This window comes from Labrus bergylta, chromosome 22 (genome assembly GCF_963930695.1).
Source record: "Labrus bergylta chromosome 22, fLabBer1.1, whole genome shotgun sequence".
Classification (NCBI taxonomy): domain Eukaryota; kingdom Metazoa; phylum Chordata; class Actinopteri; order Labriformes; family Labridae; genus Labrus; species Labrus bergylta.
Genome location: NC_089216.1, coordinates 548,724 through 561,536, shown reverse-complemented (window position 1 = coordinate 561,536; position 12,813 = coordinate 548,724). Strand labels below are relative to the sequence as shown.

The 12,813-nt window shown below is 43.3% G+C and overlaps 1 protein-coding gene and 1 pseudogene across 3 annotated transcripts; one reads left to right on the top strand and one right to left on the bottom strand.

Annotated features, from left to right (window-relative positions):
* LOC136177416 (PRELI domain-containing protein 1, mitochondrial-like) overlaps positions 1-1,190 on the top strand; it is a 6,493-nt pseudogene extending 5,303 nt beyond the window's left edge.
* Positions 1,191-4,736: 3,546 nt separating this feature from the next.
* On the bottom strand, positions 4,737-12,289 carry LOC109978441 (butyrophilin subfamily 1 member A1). 3 transcript variants are annotated; one of them, XM_029276215.2, is made up of 14 exons: positions 12,113-12,289; positions 10,614-10,869; positions 10,272-10,330; positions 9,870-10,070; positions 9,459-9,545; positions 8,412-8,531; positions 8,304-8,336; positions 6,998-7,108; positions 6,871-6,900; positions 6,455-6,529; positions 6,291-6,375; positions 5,506-5,623; positions 5,190-5,331; positions 4,737-5,005 (listed from the first exon to the last, which is right to left on the bottom strand). In XM_029276215.2, the coding sequence occupies exons 1-14, from the start codon at positions 12,192-12,194 to the stop codon at positions 4,857-4,859; spliced, it is 1,548 nt and encodes a 515-aa protein (XP_029132048.2). In that variant the 5' UTR covers positions 12,195-12,289; the 3' UTR covers positions 4,737-4,856. The 3 variants fall into 3 exon arrangements, with proteins under 3 accessions (XP_029132048.2, XP_029132049.2, XP_020483470.2); XM_029276216.2 differs by lacking the exon at positions 8,412-8,531; XM_020627814.3 differs by lacking the exon at positions 6,871-6,900 and having other exon boundaries at positions 12,113-12,288.
* Positions 12,290-12,813: the final 524 nt, after the last annotated feature.

Below are 12,813 nucleotides of genomic sequence, written 5' to 3'. Positions count from 1 at the left end.
CCAAAATGTCCCTCAGGATATTTCATCAAACGCTGATCCTCATAATGATAGAAGTATAAGTACACAAAAACACACAAAGGAAAAGAAAGTCAAAGAAGTAAAGAGTTAAATGTTTGCTCTCCTTTATCGACTGCAGCTGAGGCCCCGCCTCATCTCCATGGAGACCAGGGAGAGTTGTCGGAGAAGCACAAGCCCCTCCCACCACAGGCCACGCCCACACCTAACCAGAAGCCGGAGCAATTTGTCTGAACTCACGCTGCTTATTGAAACATTTATTACTGATGGGGCGGGGTTTGGAGTCAACATCAGCTGGGATTGGTCACATGATGTCAGTCATCAAAGGACAAAAGTCGTTTTTAAATATGACTGAAAAGCGGACGATCGTGGTTATCAGCTGCTCTAAAAAACTACAATCAATCCCAGGATTCTTTGGGGAGGATATAAGCTGTGTTTTTAAAATATGCTTATTCTTTAAATCTTATTTTAATTGATTAGGTTTTGTTTTATACTTATTTTGGATTTTTAATTCACATTAACATAGAAAAATCATGAAGAATATAACTTTATAAATGACATTTTAAATAAATAAATAGGGGTTAAGTCTGATTTAAGTTTTTATAATGCTAAGTTTTAAATAATTTAGTTTTTTTGGTACATGGTTGAAAATCAGTTTATATTCTGTTCTCTCGTTTTTTCAGTTTCATCTCTTTCATTGTAAATTATGTTGTATTGAAAAATGTCTTTTGTATGGATTTTAATAACTTTATTTTTATTTTTTGCAAATGTTCCATAAGTAGTTCCTGCATGTTTTAATGCAATTTGAAGTCCTCAGGCCGTTATCGAGGTCGTTTACTGTATTCATAGCCACATTAGAAAATGATGAACAGTTGTCATGATTTCATTTCTTTACATGGCTGTTGCATCAGATCCTTTGTTCAATACTAGAAATATGTATTGTTGCACAGATGCATGTTCCCAACTGTCTTCAGCCCTCTGGTGGACATATCCTGACATTACACTGAAGGGTTTTGTGCTTGTTGATGTTATGTGTCACTACAACCTTATTTCTCAAATACAAAAGACCGGCACAATGGCAACAATAAACAGAGTATTCCTATAGTCAGCATTTCACTGTTATGCTCTTACCAAACCAGCAGGGGGCAACATCAAATTAAAACCATGTCACATAAGGAGAATGTTGTCAGGGTTTATTTCCGGCTGGTTGCTTGGACAGTAAGGGCTTCATTGTCCACCTTCAAACTCTCCTGTACAGACTGAGCAGTGGATTCTTTTACTGGGATATTTCGTTTTATTTATTTTTAAGTGCTCATTAAAATAAAAATAAAAAACAACTTCAAGTCAGTCAAAACAATGATGAGTAATCCTGCTTGATTCAAAGGCCACTGGACTTGGTTTAAGATCTTGAAGATGTTTCACCTCTCCTCTGAAAGTCTTCTTCAGTTTTAAATGTAAGTAGTGGACCGAGCTAGAGATGGAAGTCTCTGTGGTCGTTAGCATGCTAACGATCGAGGATGGTCCCTGAAGAAGCCTTCGGAGGAGGAGACGTGAATCATCATCATGGATTTACCAGGACCTGGATGACTGAGAACCTACACAGACAGTGATGAGTATGAACAATGGTTCATCTTTCAGTCTGTGAAATACCACACAGAGCGGGACATTTGGATATGAAAGAGATATTACATTTCTAAAACACTTCCAACATGATGAGAAACAGAGACTGAACACAGAACGATCTGTAGAGGACACACAGCTCAGACCACGCTGTACGTTTAGAAAATACACATCTATAACACAGACAACATCTCATTTGACAGTGACATGACTTTAGAATATTTCACATCAGAACACCATTAAACATGTCATGAAAAGTTTAAGTTCTTACTTCTTCTAAAAATAAACATAGGTATTAAAAGTTGAAGGCACAATAACACATTTTGTGGTTAATGAAATGATTCTTTTATTCAGAAATCATAAAGAAAATGAACACAGCTGATGTCTAAATTCTGTTAAAAACATCAGGTAATAAAGTAACACTTCAATGGTTGCTTTTTCCTGCAGTGTGAAGACTGAATGTTTAACACTTCATGGCATCCTCAGAAATACATATTCCAGCAGGTCTTAGAATATAAAGTATATCTTATTTAAAGAAATATAAAACCTTTACTGTCATTCAATCGTAAAACAAAATGCATGATGCTTCACCTTCAAGTGAACAAACATACAGACAGATACATATTCAAGTAAAAGGTACAACGTGTATGTTTCACAGCGCATACTTTATATTGGACTGTAAAAAAGTAAAGAATAGAAATACAGAAAGTCAGAAATGTTGATTTTTTAGTTGTTTCAAACACTGAAATGTAACATAACATTAAACTTCTGCAGTCTCAAACTTTATGACAGACTCCGTACTACATCCGGGGTTATAACTCATGACCACGTCACTATCGTTCTGACAGTCTGCCACTTCTTTTCTTGATTTGCCTTTTTGCTTTTTAAAAAGTGAATAAAAGGTGAACAAACATTCACCTTTAGAAAGTGTCTAACACACTGACATCAGAAAAGTTACAGGATCTACCGCCGTGATCTGACAATGAACATCAGATAAACCTCCTCGAGTGTCACCTCGTTTGTTTACGTCACACTGTGCAATGGTCTGATTCAGGCGCGTCTCACCCGTGGGTGTTGTGGGTGCTGTGGGTGTTGTGGGTGTTGGGGGTGTTGTGGGTGTTGGGTGTGCTGTGGGTGTTGTGGGTGTTGTGGGTGCTGTGGGTGTTGTGGGTGTTGTGGGTGTTGTGGGTGTTGGGGGTGTTGTGGGTGTTGGGGGTGTTGGGGGTGTTGGGGGTGTTGTGGGTGCTGTGGGTGTTGTGGGTGTTGTGGGTGCTGTGGGTGTTGTGGGTGTTGTGGGTGTTGTGGGTGTTGTGGGTGTTGTGGGTGCTGTGGGTGTTGTGGGTGCTGTGGGTGTTGTGGGTGCTGTGGGTGTTGTGGGTGTTGTGGGTGTTGTGGGTGTTGGGGGTGTTGGGGGTGTTGTGGGTGTTGTGGGTGTTGTGGGTGTTGTGGGTGCTGTGGGTGTTGTGGGTGTTGTGGGTGTTGGGGGTGCTGTGGGTGTTGTGGGTGTTGTGGGTGTTGGGGGTGTTGTGGGTGTTGGGGGTGTTGTGGGTGTTGTGGGTGTTGTGGGTGTTGGGGGTGTTGTGGGTGTTGGGGGTGTTGTGGGTGTTGTGGGTGTTGTGGGTGTTGGGGGTGTTGTGGGTGTTGGGGGTGTTGTGGGTGTTGTGGGTGTTGTGGGTGTTGGGGGTGTTGTGGGTGTTGGGGGTGCTGTGGGTGTTGTGGGTGTTGTGGGTGTTGGGGGTGTTGTGGGTGTTGGGGGTGTTGTGGGTGTTGTGGGTGTTGTGGGTGTTGGGGGTGTTGGGGGTGTTGGGGGTGTTGTGGGTGTTGTGGGTGTTGGGGGTGTTGTGGGTGTTGTGGGTGCTGTGGGTGTTGTGGGTGTTGTGGGTGTTGGGGGTGTTGTGGGTGTTGGGGGTGTTGTGGGTGTTGTGGGTGTTGTGGGTGTTGGGGGTGTTGTGGGTGTTGGGGGTGTTGTGGGTGTTGTGGGTGTTGTGGGTGCTGTGGGTGTTGTGGGTGTTGTGGGTGTTGTCACTTTCACTGAAACGTATTTTCATCCCCACACTTTTTACCAGTTGGAGTCATTGATGTAAACCTATTGGTCAATTAAAATGTATTAAGTGACAGTTAAGCCAATCATAGCTGTTCGGTTACAGTTGAAGCACGGTAAAGTTACGTTTAATCCTCCTGTCACTCATCACTGAGTCAGAGCTCAGAGCTAACACATGGATACATGCTACATGTAGCATCCTTCAGAAAGATGTTTTCAAGATAAATCCACCTCACAAAACAACGTTAGTGGAACATTTTCTCCTCCTGTTTTTATATTTTGGCTGTATGTATTTACTCCAGTAACTTTACGATGTAGCAGAAGTCCCCTTTGCAGTTTTTCAAAATAAAAGCACATTTTATATGCATTTATAAGAGACTGAGGCGTAAGGCAATAAGAAAATCAAAATAAAAGCATCACAAAGATCAGTTTTGAATCTGTTTTTTAGAGCTAACTGGGTTATTTCACAATGGATGTTCATAAAGTTAGAGTCTGATTATCTTTGGTAACTTTGTCTTGTTGATGTGTCAGCTAACATCAGTTATTGGACATTAAACAGAATGTGTTGATTTGCTAGAGGGTGCTAATATACTAACATTACAACACCCGCACTTTTAAAATGGCTGCTCCACCCCTGGTCTGATTTATGTGGGGCTCCCTCTAGAGGAATCCTCCAGTAACACACCTTCAGCCAGGTGTCTATGCGTACGCTTTCTTCAAAAGAAAGTATTTGAGAGTTTAGTTTTCAGATTATTTGTTGGGCAAAATTGTTCAAACTTCTCCTGTTTCCTGTGTTGCACTTTGCATTATTTTGTGATATTGTACAACGAAAACGATAATTTTGTAAGTTCATTATTTAACACAGCAGTGTTGTGCTATCACTTCTGACTTCCCTTTGGTTTCAGGCAGAAAGAATGACTTCAAACTTAACTCACTAGTTGACCCACTTTGAGGACTACAGCCTCCATACATGGGGTGCACACTAACCACTGCACCACCAGCGCCCCCTAGGCTGTTTGAGATTTAACACTTCTCCAGTAAAACTTCACAAACATGGATATAAACATGTTTTTTTTTTAATCCTTCCAGTAAAAATATTTACTCTTATATTTAGCCGCCCTTTAAGGTGACCACAGTTTGACTGTGCGATGCAGAAAAAGAGAAAACTGAGATTGGGAGGCTACGACATTTTAAAGTGGTTCTTAGCGTACCACTGCGCTCTGGCGATCACGTCGTTTGCAAAGTCGTTGTTCGGCGTGACGCTGTCCACTTCATCGTACTTCAATCCAATGACTTTTTCCGGACCTGCAATGTAGCAAGCCACAGCACCTGAAACACAGCATGAAGATGACACTCACAGTTAATAATGATTTACCTCGCAGAGCTCCTCGCGTCCGCTTCAACAGATAGAGTCCTTAACATATTCATATTATATGATTCATATTTATTTAATTCAACCTTTTGTTTAGCCAGGTTTATCTGGCTGACTGGATTCAATTACCCATGACTTTACCTTTCAAGTTCTGCTCTGCGGTCCAGCCCGTGTTCTTCCTCATGGTGTCGATGAGCAAGCGGAGGTAGGCGGCTCCCTGGTCCAGGTGCTCCCTGCTGAACGGTCCTGTACGTTCATCCAGGTTGTGGTAAAGCTTATTGATCTGCAACAACAGGACACAATAACCACTTGAGACTAATCCTCAGTCCAGAACGGAAGATATCTGACTCATTGCCTTAAAGTTAACCATATTCCAATGCAACAACATTTCACTAATCCAGTGATCAGTACTGTCCCTTTAAATTATGGCTGCACATCCAAACACACACTAACACACCTGCATGAGGCCGAAGCAGTCATGGTCAAATGTTCCATAACCCGTCTGACTCAGGCTTGTTCCAGCCTGAGACTGTCTGGAGATGATGGCGGCGATGAGGGCAGGATGGACACCACGTCTGCAGGAGACAACAGAAGAGTCTTAGAGTTCTCTTTAAAGTCTTTATGTGATTTTTCACACTTAAATGTAGAAATCAAGTATCTCCTCTGAAAATAACTCTGTGAGTCATGACTGTCTACAATGGGTGTAACACCCGAGTCCCACTGTCTGTGATGTTTTCAGAGTTTTCAGAGTCCTATCTTCACTTTGTTTACATCGCCGGGACGGCCGGCTGACTCCTCCCCTCGTGTATAAAAGTTGTTTAATTGAGGGACTAGAGAAAAGAAGAATAACATACTGTACTCACTGCTTAACTGTGTTTCTAGATCACGCTCATTTCAGGTAAATTTACATGCAGTGTGAAGATACCAGCAGAATAAAGATCGCTAGCATTAGCATGCTAACACAACAATGCAGCGCCAGTTGTTTTGGTTTCATGCTGGTGCTCAAGGGCGACATCTGCTGGATCAAAAGATCACATATAAAGACTTTAAGGCTGGGAATAGAGAGACGCAGGACTTCGAGCCTCTACCGACCACAGAGTAACTGATTCATAGAAGCAAAGATGACACTAAATGGCTGTGAGGTGATGCAGACTGACAATAAGGAGAGAATCCCTGTGAAGGATACTCACGACAATATGGAAGAGATATCGTCCACAGAGTTAGGAAATCTCTAGTTCTTACTGTTTTCCCACGAACAGGATGTCCTCTTTGTACTTCTCCATCTCAGTCAGGTCTCTATCTGCCAACTCTTCAGAAGCTTCAACTCCTGAAACAGTGACACTGACAGGTTATATGTGGGCTTTAGGGTTTACCTCCCCGCCTGTAAGGATCCTTACTGAACTCACCGGTCTTACTCAGCCTGTTTACCCTCACCGTCTGAATAGTGCCCGTCGTTTCCACATTCATGATGTCTGCATGCACTAAAACACAACGAGGAACACGTCTTTACATTTCACTCAAACTCCTTTTTCATTTCTAGCCATCTTTTTTTTATTACATTCAGTACGCTAATGTTCGGTGTTTACTGAATGAGAAATGACGGGACACGACTCTTTCAACCATATCAATGACGTGACATGGTTGAAAGCTAGGTACTGGCGTCCAGCCTAGCTTGTACATGTGTACGAAGGGCGTGTCGTTTGAAAGAGCCAAAGAGGAGAGGGGGAGGGGCAGGGTTTTGATGGAACCCTCCCTTCAATGTCTAAACAAAAACATGATTCTCTGCAGATGTTCTGAATCCGTCTCCAGGTTTGGGACTTACCTCGAGGAAGAGGTTCATCTGAGGGAAAAACTGAAAACATTACACATTTAAATCCTTATGATAATACACTAAATATATCAAAGTCTACAACTTGAATTAAATGACAAAAAAAAGCAAGAATCATTACCTTCCCTTGCTTCAGCTTTCCCCTCTGATGTTTTATTATCTTCCATCTCTCCAGCACTTGTCTCCACGGAACCAAAGAGTTCTAGTAAATAATCTTCGCTGGCTCCTGAGCCTGCATTGAAAGTTATTGCTTTTAAGGCTAAATATCATTTCATTTGAGTATCTTTTAATTACACTAACAGTTCTCTTTCACCAGTAGAGGGCGCTATATGGATTATAACAAGCATCACCACTCTCCCGATTGTCGAACAGTTAATCTCCAGCTGAGTGACCATCTTGTCTTCATCATAAATCTTTTCCACAAGTGTTTGATAACGGCATTTGAGGGATCAACTTAATTAATGTGTAATTTATATCTACCTCTACCGATCGAACATGGATTTAAGAAAGATATCTGCCGATGTATCAGTATCCCCCCAACATCCTATATCAGTCGGGCCCTACTTTTGTCCTCATAAGGAGGCAACAAAACAGTCTCTACCAAATACAGTTGGCACATGGGATGATTTTTTAAGAGCTTCATATCAGAAGATGGGAGAAAAGCATCTATTTTGTGCCTTTCAGGTAGGACGCAGTGTGCACTGCGCTCACTGCGGAGTAGGGCACAGAGCAGAAAGCAACTACGCATGTAGGTAAGAAAAATCTCTCCTGTTTGGATGCACAGTATGTTTAATGTGCACACTCTTCAGTAGAACGCTCTGATCTTTCTCCTGCTGAGGAGGAGGAGACGAGCAGCGGAGAAGAAGAGGGCGTGACTTCATGAAATACTCTGGACACAACAGGGTGTGGGAGAGTTTTAGTTTTGTCCGACATGTCTTTACAAACTAGAGCTCTCACTCGGACGTCCCGACAGGTCAGTAAACTAGAGCTCAGGAAAGCAGAGCACCGTTTGTTGTGATCTGATCTCCACTCCTATTGGACGCACCGAAGTTACGTCAGGGAACGTTGCACCGAAGTTAAAATGTATTACTTCAGCTCGGCGGGGCGCAGATATGCTGTTGTGCGCAGCAACACACTGATTGGGCTTTACAGCAGCGCCCACTGTGTCTTATCTGAAAGGTTTCTGTATTTGTTATCATGCGACAAGAGTCTAATTAGCATCTGGAGGAGAGAATTTCCCTTCAGTTTTTTTGATCTGAGCACAGGATCATTTCTCAAGCTGCTGACTGGACTGTAAACAATGCGGCGCACATTTTCTGTGCTGGAAGTTTCATGGCTATGTAGGAATAACAGAGAAGTTGAGTCTGCAGAAACAGCAAATATGCAAAAAAAGGAAAGGTGGCTGTCAAACTCAAAACATCCTGTACCTTTCTTCGGCTTGGTCTTTCTTAAGATGTGCTCTGGAACAAAAAGAAACACAGAGTGTGTGCAGGATCACGTCTTCATGCTGATAGAAAAACACAGCAGACACTCACCTTGACAACGCCTCCAACAGTAAACAGTAACGCAGGTGATGATGATACAAAACAGCAACAAAACACAGAGGACGCTTATGACCAGGGGTAGAGATCCTGCCTCCTGGGGACTGAAGCCTTCTGTAGACAGAACAGTCAGAGGAGAACTTGTTCTCAACGCAGTGGCTTCATCTGTGAGGATTTCTCCTCACTTCATTTTTTAAATGACTACCTGAATAACATTTGGTTAAAGAGACAGCAGCTGGAATGAAGCGTTTCAGGCCGAGGCTGACATGAGGGATTTTACTGCTATCAGATACATCAGGAGGTTTTTGAGGTGCACATCGTTCCCTGCTACAGGTGTCCCAGAGTGACATCATTAATGGTGACAGTGAGAATAATAGACCTCCTTTAAAGCAACAATATGTAGGAATTGGGTTTGGTGCACTTTGGCACCGACTGGAGGTCACTGAGTGATGACACACAGGTCTGTTATCAGAAGGCGGAGAAGTCTGCGAGCATCTGCAGCTTGTTGTTGTCAAACTGTTAGCATGTGAAGTATGTGTCTGTGTATTCAACTGTTACCATGACGACTACAGGCTATGGCTAAATGGCTAGATCGGAGAGGGTCATTTTTTATATGCTAGTAGCAAGGCGCCAGGTGTGGAAGAAATTTAGATTAGCTTTAGATTTACCTGTCGATTGTTATCCCCGCCCTCACCTGAGGGTCATGACCCAAAGAATACGATCGCAGATAGAAGCGTCTGAAATGAGTTTCTGTAAAGACGCACTCACCAGATGACCCACTGCCACAGTTACATACTGCAGTAAACAGGCGAGCGGGTGCTCTGTGGACGCCATGAGAGAGACGCCATTCCCCCTGTTGAAAGTTGTTGACCTACTAAATCGACCTTTGAAACGACTATTTAAGGAGGGAAAGTTTCAGATTGTTGCTTTAAAGAAAGGAGACAGCTATCATCGTAATGTGTTCCCACAAATGACTCAATTGTTATTCAAACTACACTAAGTACTCTCTATATCGTTACAACAGGTGCATTTGAATCTTACCTCCGACATCAATCTGACTCTCCCTCACCAGGTTCATTTCTGGGATTTCCACTCTGCAGATAACGGTCCTGTTTCCTGTTAGCGTTGCTGTTAAAGACGGAGGAAAAGGAGAGTCCAATCAAATTCAGAGAGCGCTCTCGAACCTGCAGAACCTGTCATCATGTTTTTAAGTGTTCTTCAGTTTTCAAGAACCCCCTGACAGCCGTCTGTACGTCCTCTGTTATGTTGCTAAGAGGAGCTTCTAAAGCTTTGATTCTGAAATTTAAAAAAATAAAACAGGCAAATAAAGGTCGGTTAGAAGTTCAACCTCCGCCAACATCCCAACGGCGTCATGTACCTGAGCTTCTGTAAGAGAATGAGTGTAACGATTCAGTGTTACACTTCATGCTCACACACTCCTGGCTGCAGTACCTTTGTTCAGGTCAAGGGTCGCGCTGAAGGAAACCAAGCCGTCTCGCCCGGTTGAGCGCTTAGTGAGGGCGTGAAGGTCCTTTCTGGTGGAGTCCAGCAGAAACACCTGCGGGGGCGGGTACCAGTCACAGGACTCACAGACAACAAGCAGCTCATTGGACGGCATCTTCGAGGTAGAGATGTTCACTTCAGACACCCGAGCTGAGGAAAAACACGCCAGAACATGTTTACGTTACTTTACTGCATACGTTAACCATCATCGTCTACTTCACGGAAGTTTGGTTTGAACCTTCAATTGTCCTTTTGTACTTTTTCATCAACAACACAATATAATGAAATATTAGCATGTTAGAACTGTAGTTTAGAAGCATGTTATCGTGCTAACGTTAGCGTTAATCTTACCAACAATGAGAGAGACGGACTCCTGGTGTTGACGTTGTGTTCCTCTCCAAAAGACACAACTGAATCAGGAACACAAACGAGAAGAGAGAAGACAACGCGCTTCTTCATTAACGTTAAAAGATATCACGAAGTCAATACATTTCTGACACACAGCAGCAACAACACGGCACAGGGGTTAAAGGTCAGTGACTGAATTAGCTGAGGTGACACCTAGCATACAGATAGAAGCTCCCACCTGTCACTCAAAGAGGCCACGCCCCCTAATTCTACATCACTTGCGCCCTGGAGGTTGCTGCTTGACCAAACTTGTAAGTGGACACACTGAAGATGGCGCCTGAGTACCTGTACGTGCCGTTGTCCTGCGATTGGACATCGAGCAGCCTCAAAGAATAACCATCAGTCAGGGCCGTCCTCCCGACGTATCTATCATCTTTGTCCTGCTTAAGCTCCTCGCCATCACGCAGAACGAAGAGCGTCAGTGAGGGGAGAACATCGACTCGTAACCACTCCAAAACCAGGTCATGTGACAGAGGTGAGGCGGGCCGACACGGCAGAACTACGTTCCCCCCAGGAAGGGAAAACCTCGTCACAGGCCCAGCTGTACACAGAACAAGCACAAAAAACGGATTATTATCGATACACATTATCCAATCAGGGGTCACCGGGGGGGAGGGGCCTCAGCTGCCATGTGTCCAGATGATGAAAACGATTCTACTCATGAAAAGCTGTTTTCATTTTCTTGTTTTTGATTTGGAGAACAAAGGGTGTCACACAGTTTCAAACTTTGACCTGATTCTTGTAAGAATGTAACTAAACTCTGAGAGCTGACGTCACACCTCACCACGTTCAGAACAAGGCTTTACCCCAGCAGCACTGTCTCAGTATCCGCTTACAGACCGAACCCCGTTAAGAAATCTGTCACTTTAAGAAATCTGTCACTTTAAGAAATCTGTCAATTTAAGAAATCTGTCAATTTAAGAAATCTGTCAATTTAAGAAATCTGTCAATTTAAGAAATCTGTCAATTTAAGAAATCTGTCACTTTAAGAAATCTGTCACTTTAAGAAATCTGTCAATTTAAGAAATCTGTCACTTTAAGAAATCTGTCACTTTAAACTTTAAACGCTTACAGGAAAAGTAACAGCCTTTAAGATTTACACTTTAACATTAAACCAAATAAAACAAGATTCTAACTTATGATCGGGAGAGTCACTATCCTCAGACTCTTCAGTGTTCAGACAGTCTGACGGTACCACCAGCCGACTGACGGTACCACCAGCCGACTGACGGTACCGTCACCACCAGCCGACTGACGGTACCACCAGCCGACTGACGGTACCACCAGCCGACTGACGGTACCGTCACCACCAGCCGACTGACGGTACCGTCACCACCAGCCGACTGACGGTACCTCCAGCCGACTGACGGTACCTCCAGCCGTCTGACGGTACCGTCACCACCAGCCGTCTGACGGTACCGTCACCACCAGCCGTCTGACGGTACCTCCAGCCGTCTGACGGTACCGTCACCTCCAGCCGACTGACGGTACCTCCAGCCGTCTGACGGTACCGTCACCTCCAGCCGACTGACGGTACCGTCACCACCAGCCGACTGACGGTACCGTCACCACCAGCCGACTGACGGTACCGTCACCTCCAGCCGACTGACGGTACCGTCACCTCCAGCCGACTGACGGTACCGTCACCACCAGCCGACTGACGGTACCGTCACCTCCAGCCGACTGACGGTACCGTCACCACCAGCCGACTGACGGTACCGTCACCTCCAGCCGACTGACGGTGTTAACACGTAACGGAATACCGTAAACGTAGCCCTACTAACCTGAAACCGGAAGACCGTCGTTTCGTGAAAACAGCGTAAAAACACAACAGAAGAAGAAGAAGTGAAACTCTGTTATTTCCATGTTGAGGAAACAAAACTACAAACATGAAAGTTTCTGTTCGCTGTGAGGAAACAAAAAGGCGGAAATGAAACTGCAGATTCTGAAGGTCCCAAAGTTAACTTTCGATTTCAGGGGTCACGTGACTAATGACGTAGTTCTATTTAGTGTTGATGATGGTTCAGCTGATAGAGGCGGTGTTACTGTTTCATCTTAATACGACACCTTGTTTTAGGATCGAAATCATCAAATTTGTTATTTTAAAGCTGCACATTTATTAACCTTACCTTTCATTGAATGAGCAACATGTAACTCTGACACCTAGTGTTTAAAGTGGGTACTGCGAGCTGTCACCCCCCCCTCCTTGCTCAGTTGTGACGACCTCCTCCTGTTGCCTCGTCTCTAGTGCTGCATTCACGAACTCCTCGGAGAGTCCAAGATTCAGAGTTGGGAAGTAATAATAATAATAATAATAACTTTATTTATAATAATAATAATAATAATAATAATAAATGTATTTATAATAATAATAATAATAACTTTATTTATAATAATAATAATAATAATAATAATAAATGTATTTATAATAATAATAATAATAACTTTATTTATAATAATAATAATAATAATAATAATAATAACT

Coding starts and splice junctions, on each gene's coding strand:
- LOC109978441 (XM_029276215.2), bottom strand. CDS start 12,194: ATGGAAATAACAGAGTTTCACTTCTTCTTCTTCTGTTGTGTTTTTACG. Junction 10,331..10,613: donor CAGGACAACGGCACGTACAG/GTACTCAGGCGC, acceptor TTCCTGATTCAG/TTGTGTCTTTTGGAGAGGAA. Junction 9,546..9,869: donor GACCCTTGACCTGAACAAAG/GTACTGCAGCCA, acceptor CGTCTTTAACAG/CAACGCTAACAGGAAACAGG.